General features: G+C 37.4%; 2 protein-coding genes across 6 annotated transcripts in view; one reads left to right on the top strand and one right to left on the bottom strand.

Moving 5' to 3' along the window:
• Positions 1–369: 369 nt before the first annotated feature.
• LOC114151261 (receptor-interacting serine/threonine-protein kinase 3-like) lies at positions 370–4,459 on the bottom strand. 4 transcript variants are annotated; one of them, XM_028028372.1, is made up of 12 exons: positions 4,347–4,459; positions 3,893–4,078; positions 3,464–3,773; positions 3,231–3,379; positions 2,041–2,090; positions 1,700–1,855; positions 1,446–1,537; positions 1,289–1,352; positions 1,167–1,216; positions 908–956; positions 563–805; positions 370–484 (listed from the first exon to the last, which is right to left on the bottom strand). In XM_028028372.1, exons 1-12 carry the CDS (start codon positions 4,373–4,375, stop codon positions 474–476), a joined length of 1,389 nt encoding a protein of 462 aa, XP_027884173.1. In that variant the 5' UTR covers positions 4,376–4,459; the 3' UTR covers positions 370–473. The 4 variants fall into 4 exon arrangements, with proteins under 4 accessions (XP_027884173.1, XP_027884181.1, XP_027884164.1 ...); XM_028028380.1 differs by having other exon boundaries at positions 908–953; positions 1,289–1,355; XM_028028363.1 differs by having other exon boundaries at positions 1,289–1,355.
• Positions 4,460–5,829: 1,370 nt separating this feature from the next.
• The window catches only part of frmd4a (FERM domain containing 4A), a 113,650-nt gene continuing 93,278 nt past the window's right edge, over positions 5,830–26,201 (top strand). The window contains exon 1 of one of the 2 annotated variants that reach the window (XM_028032620.1): positions 5,830–6,569. In XM_028032620.1, coding sequence (XP_027888421.1) covers positions 6,525–6,569 — 45 coding nt within the window. In that variant the 5' untranslated portion in view covers positions 5,830–6,524. Of the gene's footprint in view, positions 6,570–23,890; positions 24,111–26,201 lie in introns of those variants that run through there. The other variant, XM_028032628.1, reaches the window with a different exon arrangement.

Here is a 26,201-nt window from a genome sequence, read left to right on the forward strand (position 1 = left end):
TAGTGACAGTTATAGTTAGGGATTGAACCAGAAAAGCTTCTTACAAACCTTCCTCCTCCACAGCTCCACAGCTCTTTTTCCCACCCGGGAGGGAAAAAAAAGAAGTAATTCCTGATGTTAACATTTAAAAATATTCATAGCCCTTAAGCTTTAACACATTTTGTCACAATACATTTTTAATGAGTTTTTAATTCTTCTTATTAGTTGTTGTAATAGTAGTAGTATTGGGATGTTTTTCAACTCACAAATATTTAATTGTGAAGTGAAACGAAAAGAAATTGTATTTTAAAATTTAAAATAGAATGTATGTCATACATATGCAGTCTTTCTGGATGTGTCTTCACCAGTTTTGCAATTCAAGACAAGAAGGATGGGTACCTGTATTTATTTGTAGACTTTATACAATGAAAATGAAAGCAAGAAAAACATTAAGAAAACCACACACACTTTTGGACATCTGATGCAGGAATGCCTCAACTGTCACCTGAAGAGAGAAAAAGGGAAAATAAAAACCTGAACAGCACAAATAAAACCTTGCATGTCTAATAACAGGAAATCATACCATGACGTTTCAGAATATTTGGTTCATGATTTTTCAAGGCGTCATAGAAGGCAACTTTCACCAGGTCTGATGCACGTAATGACTTGTAGAGCTCCCTCATTTTTGCCTGGTTTGTTTTTTCCGCCTCAATTTCGAAGTAGGTTTCATTTTGGATCATCTTCATTTTCTTAAGATCCGCAGCAATCGCCATGACACGTGTGTTCTTCTGTATTATAGCATCCATCATGTCATCAACAATCGTCACTGTGTGTAGTGTTTTGTTGCATGCAGGAAAAAAAAACATGATCACCATCTATTTATTTTTTTCTGTTTTTTGACACAGAAATTCACAAAAATGCTACAGACCTTTTTCTTCTTCTGTTAAATCTTCAGTTCCAGCTACATTAGATGGCTGCTAAGAACAGAGAAAACATGAATGTTGATTGACTTACAAATCACTATGAGGACCAAATATGGACATTTCACTATAGCTGAAATAAAATGTGCTAATTAAACACAAGAATTAAATCTTGATTTATAACAAAACAACTTAAATTTGACATTCTTTTTTGTTTGAATATTTTCTCTTCATTTCAAGCTCACATTTAATAAATCTAGATAATACCTGTACTGTATCTGAGGGATGATCAACAACATCATTTGACACTTCATTTTCTAAGAGAAAGAAAGAAATGCATAAAATTAGTGGGTTGTAACACAGCCATGTAGAAGCATTGATCAATCTACCTGGAGTCGGCAAAGGAACCAAGTCTGCAGCATTTGCCTGAGAAAGCTGGCTGCTACTTCTTGACTGCTGGAAAAGAGAAGTAAAGATTATGTAACAGCTGCAAAAGAAGAACATGTACTCGTAAACTTGCAGAACTATTTTTTATTCTGGAATTACATTTTGTCTTAGTTTCAATAAAACGTCACGAATGGCTGCATCAATTCCATCCTTGTGAAGTAAGAAAATCGGTTCAAGTTTATGGACGATTTCTAAAAGAAAAACAAGCTTGTGTTTTCAGATGGTATGGGCTATCAAAAGAATCATGTACATTATTACACATTTATGTAACTAACAGATTAACATAAAGATTTTAGTCCAGTATGACAAAGAGTCAATGCACATTCTTCTTTCCATGACAAACCGACTCATACCATTAAAGTCAGGCCTTTCAGAAGGTTTTTGTTTCCAGCAATGTTTCATGAGCTCAGTCACTGCTGTCTTCTTTTCTTTCTCCTCTTTCAGGCAAAGACTGACATCAGGTCTGTCTCCATGTTCAATCCTGTGTTCCACGAGACTATCTGGCTTCCCTAAGTATTTAAAACAACAAAACTGCATTGACTGGGGTAAATGTGGACGTGTATAGATATGTATGTAGAAATGGGTGTAAACTATGTTCGCAGTTTGAAAGTTGATGTAAAGCAAATAGGTTATTGTAATTGTAACTAAGAAGGTTTTTAATTATGGGAAAAGATTAAAAGATAATCACTGATACCTGGATAGGGTACTTCACCACTCAGGATAGACCAAAGAAGGATGCCGTAGCTGAGTGAAAAAGGGCAAATGTTCTAGATTACACTTAGATTTTATCTAAACACATCTGGAGAATCAAGAATAGAATATATGTTGTTTCATTGTTGAACATGTTTTAATGGTAAATATGTTTTTTTTCTACTTAAGCTACTGACATAAAATTTGTGCCACACAGCAGCTGTCAAAGTTCACACATTTTAAATTGCTAGGGTTTTCTAATATACACAGAAAAAATCTAACTTTCTTAGCTTTGATAGGATATAAACCCTGAACCATTCAACAACAAAAATATTATGTTAGCAATAAAAAAAAAAGACTAAGATCAAAGGTTAGGAAAGTCCTACTGGGACAGTTAAGCTTTAATTGACATTGATGTGAACTCAATGGGAGCTCAAGAAAAATGAACACTAAAACGGAATCAAAAGGAGTTTCAGCAAAATATTAGTTTATAGGTTAGCACAGTTACACAATCAAATTATAGTAGTTTTTTATGTCTGTCTGCTGCAAATAAAACTGTTTTTTACATACAACAAAGAGTCTATGTTGCATTAAATGTAATTTTAATGGTAGGGGTACACTTCTGAGTACACCTGAATGTTGATATCGACCAAAGTAATTTAACCATGTAAAGACATCAAAACAAATTTCCATAATTTACGTTGTTTTGCACAAAGTGGAACAGCAGCAAAAAACCACTGAACACATTAAAAATGCAAGTGGCAGAAAGCCAAGAATATAGCTGATATCTGTCAGCATAAAGCTGTTAGAATGGCCTAATCAATCAGCTAATTTAAACAAAACTGAAAACCTAACAACAGAAGAAAAGAGCAAAATTAGATGAGTGTTTGAAGTTTGTTTGTGTGGAACACCTAGTCAGTGAATGTTTTTACTTTCCTCATACACTCATTGCTACTTTCTACTAAGTAGCAAGTAAATTTTAGGAAGTGTCTTCAATATCTATTATCCCCTTTACTAAACATAATCTATGGGTTAGTTTTGATTTCTTTCTGTGAATCAACTGGGTTGCTACCAATCTAATTTAATGTCAATGATCTCATTAGATAGATATCTGCTGAGAAAAAAATTATTGTGTCCAGTATTTCTTTTCCTATTTGTATGATTAACATATGTATTATTCAATGCTTTTCTTACCTGTAAACATCAAAGGAGCGAACTATTTTATAGTTTAGAGCAAAAGCTTCAGGCGGTATGTATTGTATTGTGCCTCTGGTACACTCTTTTGATTGTTCAGAACTGGGCAAAACACTTGTGGTTTCCCTGGAGAGACCAAAGTCAGCCAGCTGAGAAATGCAAAGGAAGAAAAACAACTAAGTTTAATTTCATATTTATTGTGAACAAAGAACATTGAAAGCCTAGTATTTTACCTTGGCATTAAAGTCATTATCCAGCAGAATGTTGCTTGGTTTTAGGTCATGGTGAACAAAACCCTTTGAATGGATGTATTGCATCCCTTTAGCCACTTGATAGGCCAATCTCACGGCCAGTGGCAGTGGTGGAGGGCTACTCAAGTCCTTCTGCAGGGTTTGAATACTTCCTTTTTCCATAAACTCCATGACTATTCCCTCTGGAAACTGTGGAAACTTATTTCCATTGTAAATCCCATAGACTCTCAGAACAAACTCAGAAGACAATTTTGTCAGACATTCAGCCTCCTTGTACAGTTCGTCAATGGTTCTGAAAGAAGAAAGCTAAATCATTTAACAGTATCTATAAAACATTTAATGTTTCAGCTATCTACAAAAATTTACAAAATACAATACATATAACATAGAATAACAATCAAATGGATTTACCCTGTATTCCGAAGTAGCTTGATGGCAACGAAGTCTCTGACTTTGTGCCTGACCTTATAGACAATACCAAACCCCCCACGGCCAATCTGTTTCCATTTTATGTTCTCATCTAGGTCCACATCATGACATCTTTCGCTGCTAGGCAGTGCCATCTCCTGTTGCACAAGGGTAGCTTGAAATGTCAGTCTATAAAAAAAGAGTGACAAGATGTTTAAAGATGTATAAAAAGTTTTTTAAAAACAACTTTGGAAGTAATTGTTTTATTGTCTCTATCTAAAGTGAAAGCACTGCATATATGCTGACTGTGGAAAAATGAAAGGAAGCATTTTCTTAAACAACATTTTGTTTTCTTTTTAAATAAAATAAGCTGAATGGATTTCTACGTACTGTTTTTCTGCTGTACTGTATCCACATGAGTTAACTACATGGAGATCTTAAAGAAAACAGACCGTACCCGTTCTTGTTTCCTGTTTCATTTTTCATCTGTCGTTGAAGTTTGAGCTAAGGGGTGGGAACTGCACTGAGAAAACATAACTCCACCCTCCTATGAGTCACTCTTCTGTAGGGAATGTGAGAAGATAATTCAACACTTGACATTAAAATTAGACAGAAACAAGCTTTAAAACTGGTTTACTTATTTTAATTTGCGTGAGTAATTGAACATGGACTATGAACTCCTTTGTTTGTACAATCATTGAGGGCATAAACACAGAGACGACGCTCCCTAAGGCAACTGTAATTCTACCCAGACAGTGAGAGGAAGTTTATGGATTTCCTGAGTAGTTGGGGTGTTGAAAGGTTGCATTTTTTGTTTGTTTGTTTTATCCAGGATGCATGTGTAACATTATATTGCACTAAGCTTACTTAATACTTTGACCAATGAGTATAATGAAAGTCTGATCACAGCACAGCACATAAATGATAAAACACATACAATATATATATTTTTTTTTCATGGGAGAAAGTTTGTTCCAGAAGCCTTTGGCATAATGCAGCGACACAGATATGTCTGAAGAAAAGTAACTTTACCACACCTTAAGTCTAAAGTGCAAGATCAGTCTCCTCAAATCAAGCAAAGGTCTACAGCTAATAATACGAGAAAATTAAAAATAAGAACAGACGAACTCTCTTGGACCAAAAAGCTGACAATGAATGAGATGCTGTTTTATGAATGGAAGCATTGAGGCATATTGATGCAAATGTTTCTTTGATCTTATATAATTTAAATGCAAAGATGCTGGAGGCATTCTGTTCTATTCTAGGCAAGTTGAGAGGTTCAAATAGCTTCTTTAGAAATTCTGCATGGTTGACAGAGATTGACATGTCCCTGATCGGTTTCATTTTAAAGGTGTTCTTCTTATTTCTTTAACTAACTAGCAATAAAGCAAATAGAAAAGAAAAAGAAATGAATAAGTAACAGAAAGATTGATTTGGGTTGTTTTACCAAATAGGCTAAACAGACCCAAACATTTTCCTTGCATGTCTCCACAGCTTTCTGCAAGCTGTTTTCTGTGCGGCCAATGTCAAGGATAACCTGAAAAAGGACAAAATGAAAGTGCAGCTCTGCATCCATAAAGCAGATTCTTGTTAACACAGCACTGTGAGGGTAAAATTAGCATGTCCAATCACAGGTGTAACACCCTCTATCTGAATGAACTAATGAGTATTCTACTCACTGAGAACCGCCTTGTTCTCTCAGAAGGCATCGATAGGCGCAGTCTGCTCCTACTCTCTGCATTTCTGTTTTCACCCCTCCCTCTTCCACTCCCACCCTCGTTTACGCTCAGTTCAGCGTGGACCTCTCTCACCACTGGCTGCTCGCATCGCAACATCTCTCTCCTCCTTTTTCTTTTTTCCCATCACACCTCTCCTCTGACACTCTATTCTTTCCTCTTCTTGATCTGCTTCCCTTTTTTGGCTGGTTGGTTTAAGCCAGTGATACATGAGATAGAGGACTGGTGAAAAAGGGGAGTCCTATGTGCTGGATCTCAGAGAGAAAAGCTGTGGAGAGCGTTTGTATTCCCATCACAGAGAAGGAGAAGTGCTTTAAATTGGGGAGCATCACTGTTGCAAGGCAGGTTGAATCCTGCAGAGCAGCCAAGGACATTCCTGGGAAGGAGCATATAGGCAGATGTACCACGTGCAGGAGAGGAAGTGCTTTGTGTTGTGAGGACAGCAGACTGGAAACGAGAAGCACACGGCAACAATCAGAAGGAGGGGAGCACTGAGTTAGAAGAACCCCAGTCACAGGGGGTTGAGAAGGAGGGTGTGTGTGGTCCTTAGGGAGGTTTTTAAAAGTGAAAGAGGAGTGAAGGTGGGTCTACTCTGCCCTCAGCTTAAACTGGAAGAAGGGGGATTGCCTTCCAGACAGTATCGAAGAGGTATAGGAAGACCAAGGGGTCACCAGCTCTCCAGAGACTGTGGGATTATAATCAGAGCAGCGAGACAGCTCTAACAGTGAGACTGAATAGTGGCGGGCTGGTTGAAAATCTTAATTTTACTGAAAAAAGGAAGTCTTTTTCCAAAGTGAGTACTCAAAAACGGGAGACTGAAGAAGAAAAGTAGGAGGATTTCTCTAGGACATAAGTGACCATCGTTCCCTTTCAGCACAAACGTCCAGGAGGATCCAATCATGGCTGTCCAACTCATCCCCGAATCAGCTGTGAGTTTACTCATGGTAAGTCTTAGAGCAGTATGGAGCACCGACTCTGTTCAGGTGATTTTCTGATGTCTTTAAGAAAAAACATTAAGGTTGTTTTTGCAGCATCCAGAATCTTTTGAAGCATTTAGATCCCATCCACTTTCCTCAACATTGTGTTTCTACACACCTAAAAAACTTTTCACTCATCAGGACTTTGGTGACAAACCTTAAAGGAGTTTGTGATCAGAAAGACATGTGCTTGTACGTGCATTGCCAAATATTTATATTTCTTAAAGGACAGATGTCAGATTTAATAACACCATTTACGATTGGATCAAATTAGTTTCATATAGGAAAGGTAAATGTTGCCTTTTAAACCTTACAAGAGGCAGCTTCCTCTGTGACAGGAACTAATTAGTGTTCCTACTATATAGCTGAGCAGTATTACAATGGCAGAGTGGTTTTGCAGCACATCTTTTCTAGAGATTTGGCTTGGGTCAGTTGTATGATATCCCTTAATTTAAATGTAAACCCAGTGTGTAAAGAAAATTTGTACATGGAAGCATGTTCTGCTCTTCAGTCTATAATGTGGACATCCTGCAATCCCAGCGGGGAGTCACGCATCGCTGCTCTACCTGCTATTCCCACCTGTCAAGGCTGTCTGTTACTATGGCGATAGGCCATGCAGTCCATCCTGGGGTGAAACAAAACGGTTAGGAGAAATGCAGGGGGAAAAAGTACATAAACATGATGGACAGGTCATTGGAGGAAAGATGAAAAGGAGAACATCAGGGAGGAGGGCAAGAACAGAAAAGAAAGAAATGGAAAAAGGGTGCTTTACAATAAAGAAAAGTGACACTTTACAAGAGACGCTGTCAGCATTTGGTTGTTTCCCATCAAAACTGGGTCTGCCTGAAGTGGTTTTGTTTTTTTTGGTTTTTTTGCAGTATGGAGAAAAAAATGGGTTCAACTGACAGTTTGTTTCCCCTGAGAGCATTTTTACTCCTCCGCTGTGTATGTTTGGCATTCGTATGGGAGCTGCTCCCAGACAAGTGCTCTTACTGTCATAGTTGACAGCCTTTAAATGCATCTTTGTCAAATCTGTTTCACAGCCATTGTTCCAGTCAAAACCCCTTCATTCAGAGCCATTCTGCATTGCACCAGCAGCCAGTAATCAGTGCTCTTCAGAGAGGACACCATTTGATCTTTGGTATTTTCCTTGGAGAAGCTTTCTGATTTTCCTTTTTTGGTTTTCACTGAACAGGGATCACATGCATAGTTTTAGCACTTAGTGATTTGTTTGCAAAATCGGTGGCATTTGCTTTCACACTGACACGTTAGCTTGAACCCATCTTAATTATTAATGGGGGAGGGGGAATGTTAGCCAAGATTAACATTGATCATGCTTCCTGCCTCACTGTGCATTAATATTTCAAGTAAATACATGATTACTGCACAGCAGTGACTATAGAGCAGCAAAGATGGATAGATTGTGTGTTATAGATAGCAAGATTATCTTTGAGATTCAAAAAAGTTTAGTTATTTCCACTATTTGACAAGAGCCAGAGTTTGCTCATTCTAGGAACAGAGGAATTCTTATGCGTAGCCTAGAATCAAATAAAGTATTAATGACAATGATAATAATAAAGATTACAGCACAGTTATAAAAAAAACAATAACAACAGTAAGGTTCAGCAAATATATGATTGTTGTTGTATCAACCTTCCAGACCTCTCACGTCTTCCGGTTCTGGTCTGCTCTGCATCCCCAGAACCAGAACCAAACGAGGAAAAGCAGCATTCAGCATCTATGCACCACAAATTTGGAACAAACTTGCAGAAAACTGTAAAACAGCTGAAACACTGACTTCCTTTAAATCTCAACTAAAAACCCACCTGTTTAGGATTGTATTTGAAATGTAATCAATTACAAATTTAATGATGGAACTTGACTTAATGTCATGTTCTGATTGTTGATTCTATGTTGCAATTGCACAAAAAGCTGTGAGGGACGACAGAGTCCCAAAGCGAAATTCCGTGAAAGAGGTGTACGGAGCCTCTTGCCGGAAGCCCATTGAAAGGCTGTTTACATCATTTTAAACTGCGTGATTGTGAGCGTGAGTGGGAATAAAAATACCAATAGGTATTTCGTTCCATATAACACAGTAGGAGTCTAACAGGTAAACCTTTTATGGATGCAAAAGCAAGAACCCCCCACTTGATGACTTTGTATTTCTGTGTTTGATATGATGTAAAGCTCTTTGAAATGCCTTGCTGCTGAAATGTGCTATACAAATAAAATTTGATTGATTGATCGATTGATCGATCGATTGATTGATTGATTGGTTTTTCATTTTGTTAGTGTTCATATCTCAGCTAATTTCATTGGTTATCAAAAGTCCAATCAGTTTTTTAACGTTTCCAATCTAGCAATTTCCTTGATACTGTCGCGTGGGAAATGAGGTCAAGTATGAACCAGCTATGTACACTCAGCAGGGACGATCTAAAGATGAAGAAAATGACAAAAATGACTAATATATAAAACAACCTAGGGTTATCTAGTTACTTAGATAACTAGGGTTATCTAGTTTCTCATCTTCACGTTATTTGGGAATAGCTTGTGAAAAAATAGAGTTTCTCTTCTATAAAAAATTAAGCTTGATTTAGATCTGACTCTCAGATGAAGAGAAAGTAATTGTTTTAATGGTCTAATTCAGACTTTTGTTACCTAATTTGAACCCATCTTAATTATTAATGTCTTAAGAGGGACATTAATAAGACATGTCCCTCTTAATGTTTTAAGAGGGACATGAAAATGAATCAAGGGAAACCCAGAATGTCAAACTCGACAGGATAATTTGTCCAGTTCTATTATCAAATTACCCACATTAACATGGTGAATGGGTGTCTTGTAGTTCTGCTTTTGTTGTTCTTCTACCTCCACCTGTCTCAGCTGGAAACACATTTGGCTTTTCTGCTTTAGCAGCAGTTTTGACAGAAACAAACCACTCTGAAACCACCAGCTGTACTGGTCTGCCCTTATGCTGCTTTTCCGATGGAGAATTTTCATTTATTTCATATTTATTCTCTATTTATTTCCTATTTACGCATTTTATAGCTATTTTTATGGAAAGGCTTATATTTAGTGAGGGCTATGTTAACCTGGGTTACACAACTCCAAGGGAGAAAATGCTACGTTACCTATTTTGAAATTCCGCTTTTACATGTTTGATGAGAATTAGGAGTAAATAACAGTAATGACTATTGACAAAAATCTGGAAAAAAAAACAACATATTTTGGTGCCTAGTCCAGGTTTTAAAATGCACCATTAGCCACGATCTGAACATCGTAATTAAATTTTAATTAAAAGACGTCAAAAATAGAAACGTATTTGCTGTCAGTGTTCTGTTTTGCCGCATATTTCACTTAATTTTCTAATGACATTAATCTCTCTTGTCAGTGTTTTTGTTTTCCACATGCAGGGGCAGCTGATCCATATTTATTTTGCTTTCTGTTACTCTTGGCCTTGCACCCTATGCTGACAGAAAGCAGAGTAAAGTGGAATCCTGACACACTCAGGGGCTAAGTGGATTATCTTCATAATGCTGAAGGCTGTCTGCTCTGAATACTGTGAGGGAACAGCGAGCAGCTTTACAATTCCTACTTCAAATTCTAATTCCTACATTTGACAGATCCTCTGAGGTACATGACAACCATGCACATATGTGTAGCTACTCATTTGTGAACTGCACCATATTATGTGTGATTTCCGTAGTCAACGTGGCGCTTTAGATGAATAGAAAAAAAATAGAATAGAATAGGAAAAAAAAGAAAACAGCGTAGACTTTACATCAGCCTGTATGTTGTTGCCATGTCTCTTCATTGTTTTTCCTCATTCAATTACCCTGCCACTGAACATGCAGACCAGATGACTCAGTGTGATCAAGCCAGGGGATTCAGCACTAATCAAATCACCTCTCTATGAAACGATGGGTGTGTGTACATATGACTTCATGCATACAGCATGTGTGCAAAAAAAAACAAGAAAATCAAATCAGAAAGTCTAAATGGTGAAAAACTGTGTGAAAGAACACACGTGTGGAACATTAAAATCCGTTTTATAATTTTGATCTAATGCACTGTAAACGAGCAGCCTGTGTACAAACAGAGCAGGGCTGAGGAAGATGGGGGAGGGTCTTCAGAATGAGATCATACTGAGATAATTGATTACTGCCCTGTAACAATGGCAAAGAAGGAACACTCAAACAGCATTTCATGTTTGTCTTTACATATAACAAAAATAATATGTCCTACTTTTGGTATGTTCAGCTAGAAAGGAATAGTTATTAGTTTTTAGTGTTAAACTGATTATATTTTCAAGCCCAAAGAAAAATACATGTAGAAAAAGAGAATTATTTACATGTATATTTATCTAATAAATTATAACTATTTTAGTTTGAAAACATTTGCACATTTTGGTCCATATCTATGCAAAAAAAAACTAATGCCCTGTATCACTGCAGAAATTACCACATATACAAGGTGTAGATTATCTGGATAATTTTGCCATGTATGGTCATTTTGTAGAGTGGACAGTACTGAGATGGAGAACTTCAGGAAACAACACACAAGCAGACCAATGGGCCTCTGCGAGGGTGCTCATGCAGAGACATAAGAAAGTGGTTTTCATTGACTTTTGTCTTTGGATCAGACAATGAGCACAGCTGACAAACCTGTCATACATCTGTATGGGCATTAAAACCCATAAGAAATGCTGTCACACCTCATAGCGAGACTGCAGTACAGATTAACATGCAGGAGAGGTTACACAACACACACACACGCCCCCACACACTGCAAACAGTTTACACAGTCACACCTGAGACCTTTTTTGCACACAAAAGAGCATAGCTAAGCCAGAAGGAGCTCTGATGAAGTCAATTAGGACTGAAGCGCCTTCGCCTCTGCAGCCAATCAATAGTCCTTACACAGACTGCAGTATAAACAGAAAATTTAAGAGCAAGATTTAGTCTCAAACACATACACACACAAACACAACATTTATTCGTTAATACATGTAGGGATATTAAATCTAAAGCATTTGTCTTGCTTGTTTTTGCTCCTTCAAGTCTTCAAGTTTTATTTGAGCTATGGTGAAACTAAACAGAAATTAAAGTGAAAACAGAAACAAAAGAAAAACATTGGTAATTTATTGAAAACACAAAAATTACAACCAAATACAGTCACAGAATTTCTTAGTTTTGCTTTTTGGATGTTGGACAGTCTGATGCTGTGAACATTGGCAGCTTTCAATGCCTATTAGTGGAAAAATTAAGGGTTTAATCAATATCAGATTATGGTGAATCACTTAAACTAAATATTTAACACAACATTTTGCTAAAGAAATTAACCTAAATTAATATTTAGAACATTTTAAGCTATGTAAACTTAAGTAAGATAAAAATGTTGTCTGTGTGTGTTAATGTGATGCCTTGCATTTACAAATCACACTGTGCTGTGTTATTTCAGCCACATTAGACACAGTTTTAAATCAAATTTGAAGATTATGTGGCTCAAAGACAATAGAGGAAGATAAATTAGACATCAAACATGCAACTCAAAAGGGATTTACTTTTCTTGAAGTCATGAAAGGCCAAACTGTTGCCATTTTGTCCCAAACATCTACCTGTAAACAAATCTTAGGCAATAAATAATTGTAAAAGTAATTAAATTGTTAGTTATCTAGTACTAACAACTGATAATGCCATAGTAAATAATGCCATATCTATTGATGTAAATATAATAATTAATATTATTTGATCTAATGCCATATTTTTGATTTACCATAATCTGATATTTTTGAAGAAGACGCTACAATATCAGCCATGTGGTTGATTGTTCTTGTTAGGATAGTCAAAGATTATTACCTTTTCTTGAACAAAAAATAACTATAAGCAACTTCATTTCAGTAGATTTAATTTATTGGAGGCATACAACTTAATTTACTTTCATCTGACTGTGTGTAAACTATATGTAGCTGCTGTCAAGACAACTGCATCTGGTTTATTGTTTTTTGATGTTTGGTTTAAGGTGGCAGTAGTTAAAGTTTATTTAATATTAAATATTAAATTTAATATGTGTGGTAGTTTTAGTAAATTTGTGTTGATGCTCATTAAGTTCGGTATATATATATATATATATATATATATATATATATATATATGTATATATTCAAATGTGGGGGGAACATTTATTCCTCTGGAGTCAATGCGGCTAATGAGGTACGGTTTTGTTTATTTGTATCTTTTATTTATGTAAATACTCAATTTATTGTGAACTGATTTGGGTTTGTGTTACCTTTTGTTTTTAGTTCTGACAGCATTTTTGGGGACTTTGTAAGACGTGTCCACAATAAATGGCTGTTGAAACCAAGAACTGCGTTAAGCCTTGATTAAACTCGAGATGAGTAACACTATAGAAAATTACTTTACATCATTATTCAATTCAATTACAATCAGAATTCGTACAGTTAGAAAACTGCCAAAGAGGTGAAATAAATTGATCCTGCATGAACCTTTCTACCTCTTAACATTCTCCACTGTTCCCCAACAAGCAGCAGCTACATAACATAATGAGACCTCAGTGCATAATTCTGGAGGTCCTTTGCCCTTCTGGGAAAATCCAAGGTAATTTAGGGAAAAAAAAAACATCCAGTCCATCAAAACATGCCAGCTCGCATTTTTGGTGGGACTCCAGTCCAGAACCTGTCATCAAAAAATAAATTCACTGTTAAAACTACTTAAAAGAATGTTTTCAGCTGTAAAGGTTCTAGATATTGATTATCAACAAACTGTGCAGCGTTGCCCCCTTCAGTACAACACATTTAACCCTTACTCAACAAAACTCAATACAATGTAGGTTATTTTTTCATTTCAACAAAAACCACCACTGCCATATTATTTCAATGGCTTTTCTTTGTAATGTATAAGTGTTTCTTTTCTGCTGCAGCTACTCCACAGCTTTAGTTAGCTGACATCAGCAACACTGGCGCCCAACATCACTCAAGCGTGACTGTTCTGCAGGCACACTGCAGCTTTTGAAGGGGGGTGGGAGGTGTTAGTGGGAGGGCATACAATAATGTGATTCTTATAAAAGATTCATCATATACTGAATACTGGACAAATTTATCAGAAAGAGAAAAGGGGGGGAAAAAAGCAACAGTGTCCCAAAATCAAAATTGTCAGATTGAGAGGGATAATTTTTTTTTTAACAAAATGGCAATAATGAAATGTCATCTGTGCCTGTACTTCATAATAATCACCCATAAAGGGCAGAAATCTATGTGAGATATGTAGCTTTTTAAATCAGTAGCTGGGATTCTGTGAGGTTTTAATGTGCCAGCAGTTTTCAATGAGAAATGTGGGGTTAGAACATTCCCAGTTTATGTTTAAGCAACATCTTTGAGTGATCATTGAGATAGCTGCTTCCACTGAAGCTGCCTTATAGTATTTATCTGATGCCTGCCACGTGAAGGTCAAGCTACTGTAAAAAAACAAAAAAACAAAAAACAAAACAAACAAAAAAAACAATTATCTCACATTATTTTAGTTTAAGCAATTAGAGTAGCTCTGCTGACTGTAAGCCAAAGGGTTTGTCATGCTCCCAGTGCAAAAGGTAAAATGCCTGGTGTAGGATTAGGTCTTTTTGGTTTCTTGACTTATCAGCTTCATTCTAGTGTTAATAAGCTGAATGTATAAATAATTTACAAGCCAATGGCAGTGTCAGATTAGCAAGAAGCCACCAACTGTCTTGTGTGCCAGGATGCAGGTTGATAGGAGAGGTGGAGGGGTGACAGAGTGACACAAGAGACGAGAGGCGGGCACAGAGTGGTAAAGCCACCAGGCGGTGTGACTGGCTCACCATCTGTCCCTGCGATGGAGCAGATGTCTGAGTAGAAAGACCCATCTCTGTTTGCTTCCAAGTTCAAACTATGTCCCGTCTCTGTTGCTGCGAATGGCACTGCAGCCATTTAATGGTGGGCGTGTGTGTGTGTGCCCATAACAGCATTTGCGCATCTGACATATCCCACTCTGGCTGACAGAGGTCCCAGTGGGGCTGACTGTCCTCCATGTTGACTCGGTAACCACCGAATAGGACCTTGACATAATGACGAGCTGTCTTGTTAACAACTCCTAACAAGATAGGCATAGACGGAAAAAAAAAACTGACAGGAGGATGACCTTGCACATCATACATGCAAGGTTATTGGATGAAATATTTGACAAGATAAAAGACTCAAGATTCAGTAACTTAAAAGTGATTTTCAGAAAATATAAGCCTCACAACTTTCCTCTTCTGCAATTCTCCCACAGAAATTACTTTTTGTAAGAATCACCTGAATAATACTGATAGCTGTAGGTTAAAATCCTAATACTTTGAGTTTACAAAAATTACCCAACTACAATTACACAAGAAGTTATCAAAGTGAGAAAGCAAGGCAGTTTAATAATAGAAAAATCGTTATAATAATAGAGGATAAGGAAATAAGAACAGCATACATGCCATGAAAAAAATCTATAATATAAGTAAAATAGTGGCTCATTATGAGGTCCATATACTTGTAGAGAAAGTAAGCGTAATGCAGTGGTCATCATCCTATTTAGACCATTTTATACCCAGAGATGTTGCTCCTGTATCTCACCATAATGTTCTCTTCCCATGATGCAATTTGTTATAAGGAACACAAATTCCTCTTGCACCAAAACACTTGAATGCCGTGATGCTGCCACCCTTGTACTTCACGGTTTTGACAGTGTTTGTCATGTCTAAAACAGTTCCACTGGTATGTGAGTATGTCAGTTTAGAGTGGATACAAACAAAAAGAAGCATAATTATAACTAAAACACAAACATATCGTACAAAAATGTATTTTGTTTTAGGCGGTTTGAAAAGGAAAGAGGCATATAAGTTTCCCCACATTAAGTCTCATTTGAAATGTAATCTTCAAATTAAAAGAAGAGCTGGAAACAGAGACACATTTCAGTCCATATAGATGGAAGAGCTTTCTTTTTAGCTTCTCACCATCACAGAAATAATGGAGTCCTTGATTACCACGGCAACAGCTCTCCTAAATCAAAGCATTTTGAAGGTTTGTTTATTTTTTGTCTATTTAACACCTAGACTTGTGCTAGGTGTGCACCATGAGGTTTGTAGACATGAACGTCATTTTAATTTGGGGATTGTGATGATTTATTCGAACCATTTTTATTGCAGGATTTGTGACAAATTACTTCAATTATTTTCATAGCAAGTTCAAAATTTTACATACAAGCTTGAGTTCTGGCACGTTCACCTTTGCCTCGTACCTTCGCCCTCTCTCACAACCCACTTAAATGCCACTAGCCAAAAAATAATTTAAAAAAGACAATGAAAGGACAATGCTTTGAAGCCTGGTCCGTAGCAGGAAATTTTCTGAAAACTGTCAAATATCCAGCCAGATGTATACCTGAATGTTATTTTTAATAATGGGTAGAGGATTTGATATGGGTTTTTAATTTTTTAATTTTATTTTAAATGAAAGTCCATATTTCTATAAGTTCTTGGTGGCTAAAATTGAGAAAAATAATGGTTGTAGTGCAAAGATAACATATTTCACACAATATATAAAAGATCACACCATGCCATAACTTTTCATATATCCCCAAATTACAACAAAAACATTACAAGACATAGAAAGAAAGACAGCAGGGAGAGAAATCAGTAAAATGTTTCTTGTTTCACTCGTTCCACTAGAGGGCACTAGAGACTGCTGACGGTTTTTTTTTGCTTGTTTGTTTTTTTTTTGTTATTGTTGTTTTTGAGGGGTGTTTTTAAAGCGAGCTGTTTTCCCATTTTGGGATGCACCATCATTTGTGTGAGAGTCACCAAATCCTGAAGGCATAGAGTATAGAATGATTTACTGGGTTGGTTTTAGCATAATTGCTCAAAGGTGCAAACACTGCAGTTGTTAATAGATGAGAGAGGTGAAGGAGCTGTAAGTGGGATGCATGAGTCTGTTTAAATTCATACACCCACTTCAGTCCCAATGCAAGCTAAGGGGTTGAAAGCAGCAGATTAATTCAGTCTGTTTGTTTCAGTTCATGTAGGCCTACTGTATAGCAAGATTTATAGCAACAGAATGATTTAGTGATATTGTTATTTTGGCCACATTCTTTTACCATTCAATGTATATTTTATTAATCAGCTGAGGTAGCATCTAACATAAGTTCACATGCTCACATGATTTAGACATCCCATAATCTATTCATGTCTTTCTGTTATTTCATGTAGTCCACCTTTGATCTTAGGTTCAAGTGAACTTCATACATTATTCTTTATCTGAACTTACAAGAACTGTAACGGTTGAGGGAACAGATTATAGATAAAAAGGTGATAGATGTATCAGAAACTTAGTATGTTATATAGTTCAAATATGTGGAAATAGAATCTGCTCATATGTAGTTTCTCATAGAGAGATAAAGCAGATTGACTTTCATCAACTGTTTAATTGTCAATCCAATTCGTGGCAAGTTTTGATGAAAAATCTCAATCAAACTGGGGAAATGTAATTTGCACCCAGGCTTTATTTTCTACACTTTCTGAGATCTGTCGGTAGAGGGCAGTGTGTGAATGAATATCGATTAAGAATTTTTGCCACGACTTGCATTGGTGAGCCCGTGAATGTGAGTTGAGTGCGTGTGTGAGTGTGTGGGGGGGGAGGGGGGGCGTGTGTGTGTGAAAAATGAGGAAATAGGTCAATTTTCTGTGGATGTCGTTGTATGCCTAAGTGCGAGATCGATATGCAAAGCATACAAATCTGTAAAATTGGAACGAACTTCAGACTCTTAGCTAATGGCACATGATAATATTAGAAATCTCGATAAGAGGTGTGGAGATTGCTTTGATGTTGGGGGCATTAAGACTCACAAGCAGCTAATTAAACACATTTAAACTCTTATCCACGCTGTCATTCTCTATGCGTGTCTCACTCTCTCTCTCTCCCTCCTGCAAAGCTCTCGATGCGCTTGCCTGCAGAGAATGCTGGTTGCCCCCGACAACAGTTGCTAGGAAACCATTTTGGAATGACATCATTGCATCGAGCATGCTTGAATAAAATCAATACCTCTACTCGCGTAAATGTGTATTTAAATAGGAGAAAACATTTCTTTAACACTGATAGCACTGTCAGTGGATTCATATGTGGTGGGTAGTAAGTGATGAGTGTTTTTTTTATACAAAGCAGAAGATTCAAGGTAGCTTTAAGGTAACATTTTTTGCTTCTAATAACTTATCTGCCTTTTTATTTTAGCCTATTAATTTGCAAGATGCTATAATCTTTGTCTCTTTCTGCCATAGCTTTTCCCCTTTGGCCACTGTCCCAAAATACCATATGTCCTTCCCCCCTACGGAGCCCTGCTCACATTATGCCCCCTCATCCATCTTTTTTTTTTCCTTCTTAATTCGCTCCCTCTCTGCAGTTGTGAGATAAGATGTTCCTCCCTCTGAGCAGTGGTGAGATGTGACAGAAGAAGGGGCTTTCCCTCTCCGTGTTTAGGACTGCAGACAGTAATGAAGAACAGCCACATGCTGCAAATATCTACATCTAAGGACATAATGGTGAAGGATATTTCTTACCCTCTGTATATGAGAATGACCACAGTGTAGGAGTCTGCATGTGAAGCATGTTTCTTGGGACGCACTTTAATGAACTTTTAGATTAGATGTGAAATAAATTCCCTGAGGCAGCAATCAGACTGGCTCTCTGAAACCTGGACCTCTTAGCTGTGGGAAAGGAAGGGCTAAAGCAGTTTCACACTCTAATATATCATGGAAAATCTCTGACGCCAAACACCAACAAGCAATTTTGTGGAAATTTGTCGAAAACTCCCACAGCAGAGACAGAGCGTTATTCAGACTGGTTGATTTTTTTTTTTTTTACATTTTGTCAGCTTACAAATACAAACTGACAGTCCTACTTACAAACGTTCATGTGATTTTATTTAATCACCACTTTAATTTGCTAATATTTTCTAAAAAAAATTTTAAAAAAAAGAATACCTTGACATGACAGAGGCATTTATGTTAGTATTTCTACTCTACCAATTTCCTAACTGAAGGCCAATTGGTTGAACTGGATCAGAGTAAAAGGAACACAAGTTCACACTTTCTGATTTTTATTTGTAAATTATGCACTACCCTATAAAAATATAATAAAATAAATTTGAGCTTGTCATTGGAATTTTGACAAAATGTTGAAAAGTTCAAGAAATACAAATGTTATCCCAAGGCCCATATCTCTGGCCCTACAAATATCATTATTATAATAATTTCAACTCATCTTTATTTTATTTTCCAATTTCAAGGCATTCAAACATGAAGAACTCAGTTTGATATTTAATCTGAAGTATGAATAACCTCCAACAAGGAGCTTTCCCTCCTTCCTTTTCTGGACTGGAACAAACCGAATATTGACAATGTGTTGTTAGTAAGGATGGGTCATTCCTGCATCGATGTTGTTGGTCTACAGAGAAAAGACTATCCATTCCATAGTAGGAGGGTCAACAACAGATTTCTTCAACTCTAATGGTATTGATTTAGCGGTAACGTTACGGCCTTGTAAGTAGGTGAGAAGGCCGTATACAGACATGTTGGTCTTTTCTACACACAGCTTGGAAACATAGTAAATATCTCTGTTTTAATAGGGAGCAGACAAAAACATACTAATCTGTCATTGAGACAATAATTCAAATACTTTAAGTTGAAGCATGCAGAGGGAGAGAAGCACATCTTATCTTCCCTTCCTTGATATGGTTTATTTGATAATAGTTGCAATTAATTCCAGTTTCCACATTGTTTCAGTGTTTTCAGTCGTAGTTAATTACTTTAGCCTATGGGATGTCTGCTTTCCACAGTGTAATTGCAGCTCTCTACAGGAAAAACAGAATATAGAGACAGTTATGGACGTCGTTACAATTTTCTCACATATTTCAACCTCTTGAATCCCGCTTGAATTACAACATTGCTAAACACAATGTACTGTACCAAAATTATCAACAAATGAAAAGACGAAAGCCTCACTGACTCACTCACTAAACCAGGTTTTGTCCGTTCACATCTGTATAGTGGAAAAGTCATGAGGGATTAATTTTGGGGTCCAGCTGGGGTGTCAGGGATGTAAGTGAAGGGGAGAGAAGGCTGTAGTAGGGGGATGGGGACAGTAGGGGGTTGGGATGGGTATAAGGATATTGTGCACTACAGTGCAATCAATGTGCATTGCCCTGTGCACATTGTTCTGTGATTGTGGTGTTTATCACCCACTACATCCCAACCACCTAGTCTCCTCTTTATGTATGTGTGGGTTTATTAGTGACTGGGTATGGTTGGGGGTTGGCACATGAGGTAAATGTGTGTGTGGTCAGTGTGTGAGTGTTGGGTTTGCTGACAGGTTCACTGTCAGCAGGAATGCATGATGGTGATATATGGGGCTGTATGTCACTGTGGCTTGTCAGGAACATGCACAAAAGCCATCCACATTGCATCAATCTAAAAATATATTGTAAGTTGGGAGGCCTTGCCACAAAAAACAAAAATCTTTCCTCAAAGGATACATTTGGAGGTAAACTAAAGTGAAATAGTAATTTATAGTATTTTGAGCTGGTATAAGAGTAGAGATTGCTTTGGGTCTAATGACACCACTAAGCTTAGAGGTCTGGTGATTAATGGAGTTTGAGCTCTTCCAGTTGTCTTGTCCTTGGTGACATTTCTTCCCCCAGCATCATTAGTACCTGTGTTTAAGAGGATTATGTTTAGATAATGTATTCATGTGTGTTGGATGTGTGGGTGTGCCTTGTATTTCATACAGTGTAAGGACTATTTGCTTAACACATTCTACTGATTTGAATCAGCCATGATAAAACCTAGATGGAAAATTTTAGGCTACAGTCTTAGCTACTTAACATTTTTGACTGTTTGCCTTTAAGACAAAATGAAATGTCTGGGTTTATTTGAGTCCATCAAATAAACTCGTGTTGCTGCAAATGGTATCATCAGGGTGTGGACCACAGCTCCTGTGCGCTCAGGGCGCTCCCACATTCCTGCCTATTCAAGCCAACAATAGTGAGGAACAGTCTCCCAATGGAAATAGACCCAACTTGGCTAGGAGCAAACCAGACATTAACCAGCAAGAGTCCATCTGTTGGGCACTAAAAACTCAGATAAAGCCAATGGTACAGATATTTTAGTTTTTTGTGTTGAATTTAACTTTATTCTGTTTAAAAGATCTTGTCTTATGTCCAGTACTGATCCACTGCTAATCCAGATTAGGGTATTCCCTTTCTGTTTTTATTAAAAAGTGTTCTTACAATTACTTTTTGGCTTTGAAAATCAAAGGTAAAAACAGATAATGAAATGCCATTGTCTGCATTAAAAACAAATCCCAATCCTTCTCTACTCTCTCTACAGAAATTTGTATGTTCAAGCTCCAATGGCTCTGTCACCTGCCCCTTGAGTCATACCCACACTTTGTTGTGCTGAAATGTTCGTGCTCTCTCAGCTGGCCAGGGATCAATTCTAAAATGTGACACGAGGTTCCAGTCTATCTGCTTTTTGATCGATTCAATGATCATTCGACAGTGTGACGTTCATAACATGTATAAAATGTGCTGACAAAAATCAGTGAGTTAGCTATTAACCACCACCTGGAGGGGTTACATACCTTAACACACCTATCCATCTGTGAAAGGGGTGGTGGCTGTTTTTGCATTACGGATGATATTCATTGTAACATAGGGATTACTTATATTTAATGCCACTTGTAAATGCTACTACACAAATTTCTTGCATTACAGTGATTTCTGTTAGTTCTATTGCCAAATAAATAATCTGAGTTTACTACATACTGACAGCTTAGTGATGAGAAACACTCAGTTGAAGGTTTAGGCTGCTAATAGGCTGGTTTTCTAACTAAATATATTCAAAAAAGGGATGTGTTAATATAAAACCATCTGTGGAAATATTGGTGAACTTATTAATGACTGTAACAATTCACAAAGTAACATGTGAAGGTTATCACTATAAAATTATGTGCAGCACAAAGGATTGAAAGAACATCCCCAGAGATATTCTATCATCATTAATTTAGTAAATTTAACACTTTTTTGGTCCTATTTGGGTCAATGTGGAGAGACCAGACTAAAAATAATTGAGAGACAAAAAGAACACCATGAGAGCGAATGCTTCACTTGGAATCATGCAGTTCAGGCAGAGAGCCTTGTCAAAGTCTGCAGGTGGCCACCTGAACCCGAGTGTGTCATTTCACTTCATACTTAGATCCAACAGCTGCGGCAGGGAAAGACAGTGGGTGGAGGAATGCTCAGATTTGATTATTTATTTTAGTTTGGTTTTTTTTAAGCAGTTTCTTTTTGCTGCTGCCCTTATGAACATAGTTCTCATGGCAACAACTGAAAACATGGGAGAAAATTTGCATGTGTTTTTATCTTTCTAAAGGACAGACAATATTACAGTTTGCAGCCAGAAAGCACTGGAGCTATTGGCCTTTCTTTACAACAACTCTTTGATGAACGAGAGGAAAAAGAAAAACACATTTGTTTGGGACTTGAGAGAAGATCATGAAATTGAGAACCAATTAAAATCTTGTGGCTTCCACCAATTTATGTTTTGCTTTTAATCTTTTAAGGATAGGAGGGAGCAATATGAAAATGTTGAGATTTAATATTTACATTAAGTAGGACTGAACCTGAGATAACACAATATTATTTTCTCTAATCTAATACGTTTTGGGTTTAAATACCATTTATCATGTTGTGAATGGAAACAAGGAGCTGCTTGTAAAACTTCACTCTAAAGCTAATGTCATGCACTGGTGTGTTCATAAAAACTGCTAGTTCTTAAAACAACCTGCTGGTTTTTAAAAATCCTGCTTAAAATGGAACACAGATCTACAGTGCAGTTTGAAAATACCAATTAGTAGTCAGAAATTCAATTAGACGTTTTATTTTAATATAAATTAGGCAGGTCATCAGCCAAATCAATTTCATTAAAGTAGCTGAAGGAAAACGCAATTTTCCCTTAAGATAAGATGATGCAAAACTGTCTTGTTGTATGATTGTTAAAACTATATGTTTTCACATAATTTCCCCTTAAGGAAGACACTTCATTCCCACACCATGTCCAGGTCAATTTATTGAATGAGTAGTAAGTAGTAAGAATTGTAAAGACTTATTTTATGAGGAAGTTGACTTCATTAACATTCAGATAGTTTCCTTACACTGTCATCCATTCATCCATCCATTGTCCTCCAGTTATCCAAGATGACCGGAAGACCTGATACCACCATGACGATATCAGGTCCAGAAGGGAACTCCCTCTCCTCTCCAACTGTCTCCAGATCATTTTGGAGGATTCCCATGCCAGAAGGGATGTGTAGTATTTCCAGCATATTTTGTGTCAACCCCAAGGTCTTCTTACAGTGGGAAATGCATCCGTATTGCTCTGGAAGTATAAAAGATCAACAGTGGTTTTTTTGTGCGTTCAGCTCAGTATTTTTTCTTTTAGTCCTGGTCTGGGCTTGGACGTGTGTTGGTGGGGAAACCCTATATGTGACTTTGAACAGGTTGGAAAGCAACAAAACAATGTCTAAATATTTGAATTGGTGACTCATGCCTCGTCTATTATGAAAATAGTGGTTGATCATGTTGCTAGGCAATGAAGAGTCACTATTGTCTAGAGGGACAAAGGTGGACCAAAGAGTGCCCTCTCTTTTTTTTTTCTTTGTTTTTCTTGCTATCTATCACCATCACTTTCAAAAACGCACAGGCACTACAAGCATATCTTCTGTCTCACCTCTCACGTTGGGCGGGAATTTGGAGTAGACCGTCTACGTGAAGGATTCACAAACAGACTGAGTGGGTGAGGGACAGAAGGAAGAGGGAAGAGAGAGAGCCAGCAGACGGAGGTCACTACGACTAAAAAAAAAAAAAAAGACCTGCAATCATTTGACACATTGAATGGAACAAATGTAGCTGGCGGCACCGAGGGAGAGTTAGTGAGGCAGGGGGGGGGGGAGAGATAAGCTAAAGGATGTAGAGAGAAAGGTAGAGAAGAGAGAAACCCTTTATGGACATTTCACATTAACAGCACAGAGGTTTGCAGGGTAGGATCACACATCTGATGACAGGTTGGAGATAGAGAGAGAAGCACCAGGAGTTCCTCACTGCCCTCTCGCCTCCTGCTTCAAGCTGTGTGTGTGTGTGTGTGTGGATGTGTGGGTGCATATATGCCTGCACACACTCCCACATTGCACACAGACTCTCTGTGTGCCTGTCAGCGTGCTGGGCTCTCTGGGTGGGTAGAGAGCTGTAGCTGAAGAAGAGATGCTCGCTCAGAGGATGAGACAGCGTTTCTAACAGGATCTATTTGCGGATTGGGATAATACACCGACACAGCTGAGGGGGCCCAGCAAGCCCACCGGAACCAACCAAATCAGCTATGGAGGGACTGCTGTCTCCAATGAGGACGAGGGTGAGTTACCACGGAAATTTCAGAACATGGCAACTACTGTTTCATCCATAAAAATCTGTCATCGAAAAGACTAATGTTAGAGAGCATGTCTGGAGAGATGCAAAAGGTAGTAGGTTTGCAGTGCGCGGGAGACAGAGATCCAAAATGCAGTTTACAAGCAGTGAGTGATTGCGTGTATGTGTGTGTACATAGATTAATGAGGCGATGCTCTGAAAGAATGACTCAGTGTTTCAAAGTGGTGCCCATCTCCAGTCAGCACAAACTGCTGGCCTTTGGATTTAGGCAAGTGACAAAAAGGAGTGGAGACAAGAGTGCAAGGGAAGAACTGGCTGCTGATTGTCCAGTGATTTGCATGAATTTCTGAAAGTGAGGATTCACTATTGTTCCTGTACAATATGACCTTCTCTGTATTAGGGACTCGTATCTCATCCAAAATGGTGTAAGTGGGATGATGTGTTCAGCATCAAGAGCTCAACAGAAAGGATTGCAAAGGAAGTAAAAAATTAGAAATGTACCAATCAATTGGAAAAAAGAGATTGGATTTGGTCATTTTCACACGATCTGTTGTGATTGCTGAATAGTACCTAAAGTACTGTAAAGTCCATTTTGTCTCCCTTGTCATTAAATTAATAAAAGCTAAAACCTCCTATCAATTTAGTGACATTAACGACAGTGTGCCTTTTCTGAGTTAAAAATATCTGAAATGGTTTGCTATTGGGTAAAAACGTTAACTGGCAGGCCAGACCTAATAGAAAATTGGAAATAGGTTTCAACCCAAAAATCCAGAAAATAATCTAACTATACATTTATAAAACAGTGCATTAAGTTCACTGTATTAAAATTGGTTTAAAAGCTTTGCAACTTTCCATCCAAGGGTTGCATTTAGTCACATATTTGCAGCATTCACTCCTCTTGGATGAGCATGACAATCGCTTGTTTATTGCCATTGACTTTGCAGCAATCCCTCATGCCAACCATGCATGTAGCAGCGGTGGAGAGAAAAAGATCCCCCTTTAACCAGAACAAAGCTTTATTCAGTTGATATACTAAGTAATTCAAGCAGGTCTCTTTCTTCTTTCTACTGCAAGATGTGCTGTGTTTAATGATTTATGAATCTAATCTAAACTTTTCACTGTAAAGAATGAGCTTTTCATTTTATAGTATTTCTTCTGCTATACTCCTTCTCTTTCAGCCACCTTCTTCTTGCCTAAAATCAAAAAGATATTCTAACTTCTCTTTATCTTTCATGTATCTCTCTTCCTGTCTCCCGTTCATGTTTTATCCCTCCTTTCACAGCGTCCGACAAAAAATCCAAACACAAATTTAAATGGGAAAAATCACCTTTATTAGTACATTATTTCAGATTTTATTCTTGAAATACTAAATAGTATTGCTTTAGCCTTGACTTTGTGAGCTATCATGCATGACCACCATCTGCTCATTTCTCCTCTTTCACCTCTACAGCTCATGTTCCTTTTCAATTTTGTTTGTTTGTTTTAATCTCATTTTTTCTTTACTCCTGTGCTGCATGTACTGCACCTTTTTTCAAGCCAAGAGTTGAGCTTGTCTGCCCACCTGTCTGTCTGTCTCTCCTTCTGCCTGTCTGCCCCTTGCCCTGCTTTTGGCAGGTAATATTAGCATTATAATTGGTGTATGCAGATTGGCTCGTCATCTAATCCAAAGAGAAGAGCTAGCAGGGGTTTTTCCATTTTTTGAAGATAGACTTGGCTTCTGTAATATGGCATAGAATCAAGACTGTGCCGTCTGCGACTCTGGCCAGATTTTGCTTTCTGGCAAATCTATCCGAGTCATTTTTAATAACTAAATGATTTTTTGATTCATCTTCATCAGCTAGAATGAACTTCCCATAACTGGTAGATGATATACGCGTATCTCTGTCTTAGCATCAAAGTGAGTTTAGCAGATTTGATGATGATCAAGCAGAGGAGTCTGTCAAACTTTGCCCTGCGTAATCTTCTGTTAATGCCTTTTCACTTGGCTTCAGAGATGAAAGAAAGTATCAAGCGTGGACATGAATTTTAATTTTCTCACTCTATTTCATTAAATTCATGGCACTTACAAAGTTTTACA

Source organism: Xiphophorus couchianus, chromosome 2, assembly GCF_001444195.1.
Source record: "Xiphophorus couchianus chromosome 2, X_couchianus-1.0, whole genome shotgun sequence".
In the NCBI taxonomy this organism is placed as follows: Eukaryota; Metazoa; Chordata; class Actinopteri; order Cyprinodontiformes; family Poeciliidae; genus Xiphophorus; species Xiphophorus couchianus.

Excerpts from the sequence above, each read along its gene's own strand:
- LOC114151261 (XM_028028363.1), bottom strand. The coding sequence starts at position 4,375 with ATGAAAAATGAAACAGGAAACAAGAACGG. Across the intron at positions 1,538-1,699 it reads TGAAAGGCCTGACTTTAATG|AAATCGTCCATAAACTTGAA; the intron begins GTATGAGTCGGT and ends TTTTTCTTTTAG. Across the intron at positions 806-907 it reads TTTAACAGAAGAAGAAAAAG|TGACGATTGTTGATGACATG; the intron begins GTCTGTAGCATT and ends CACTACACACAG.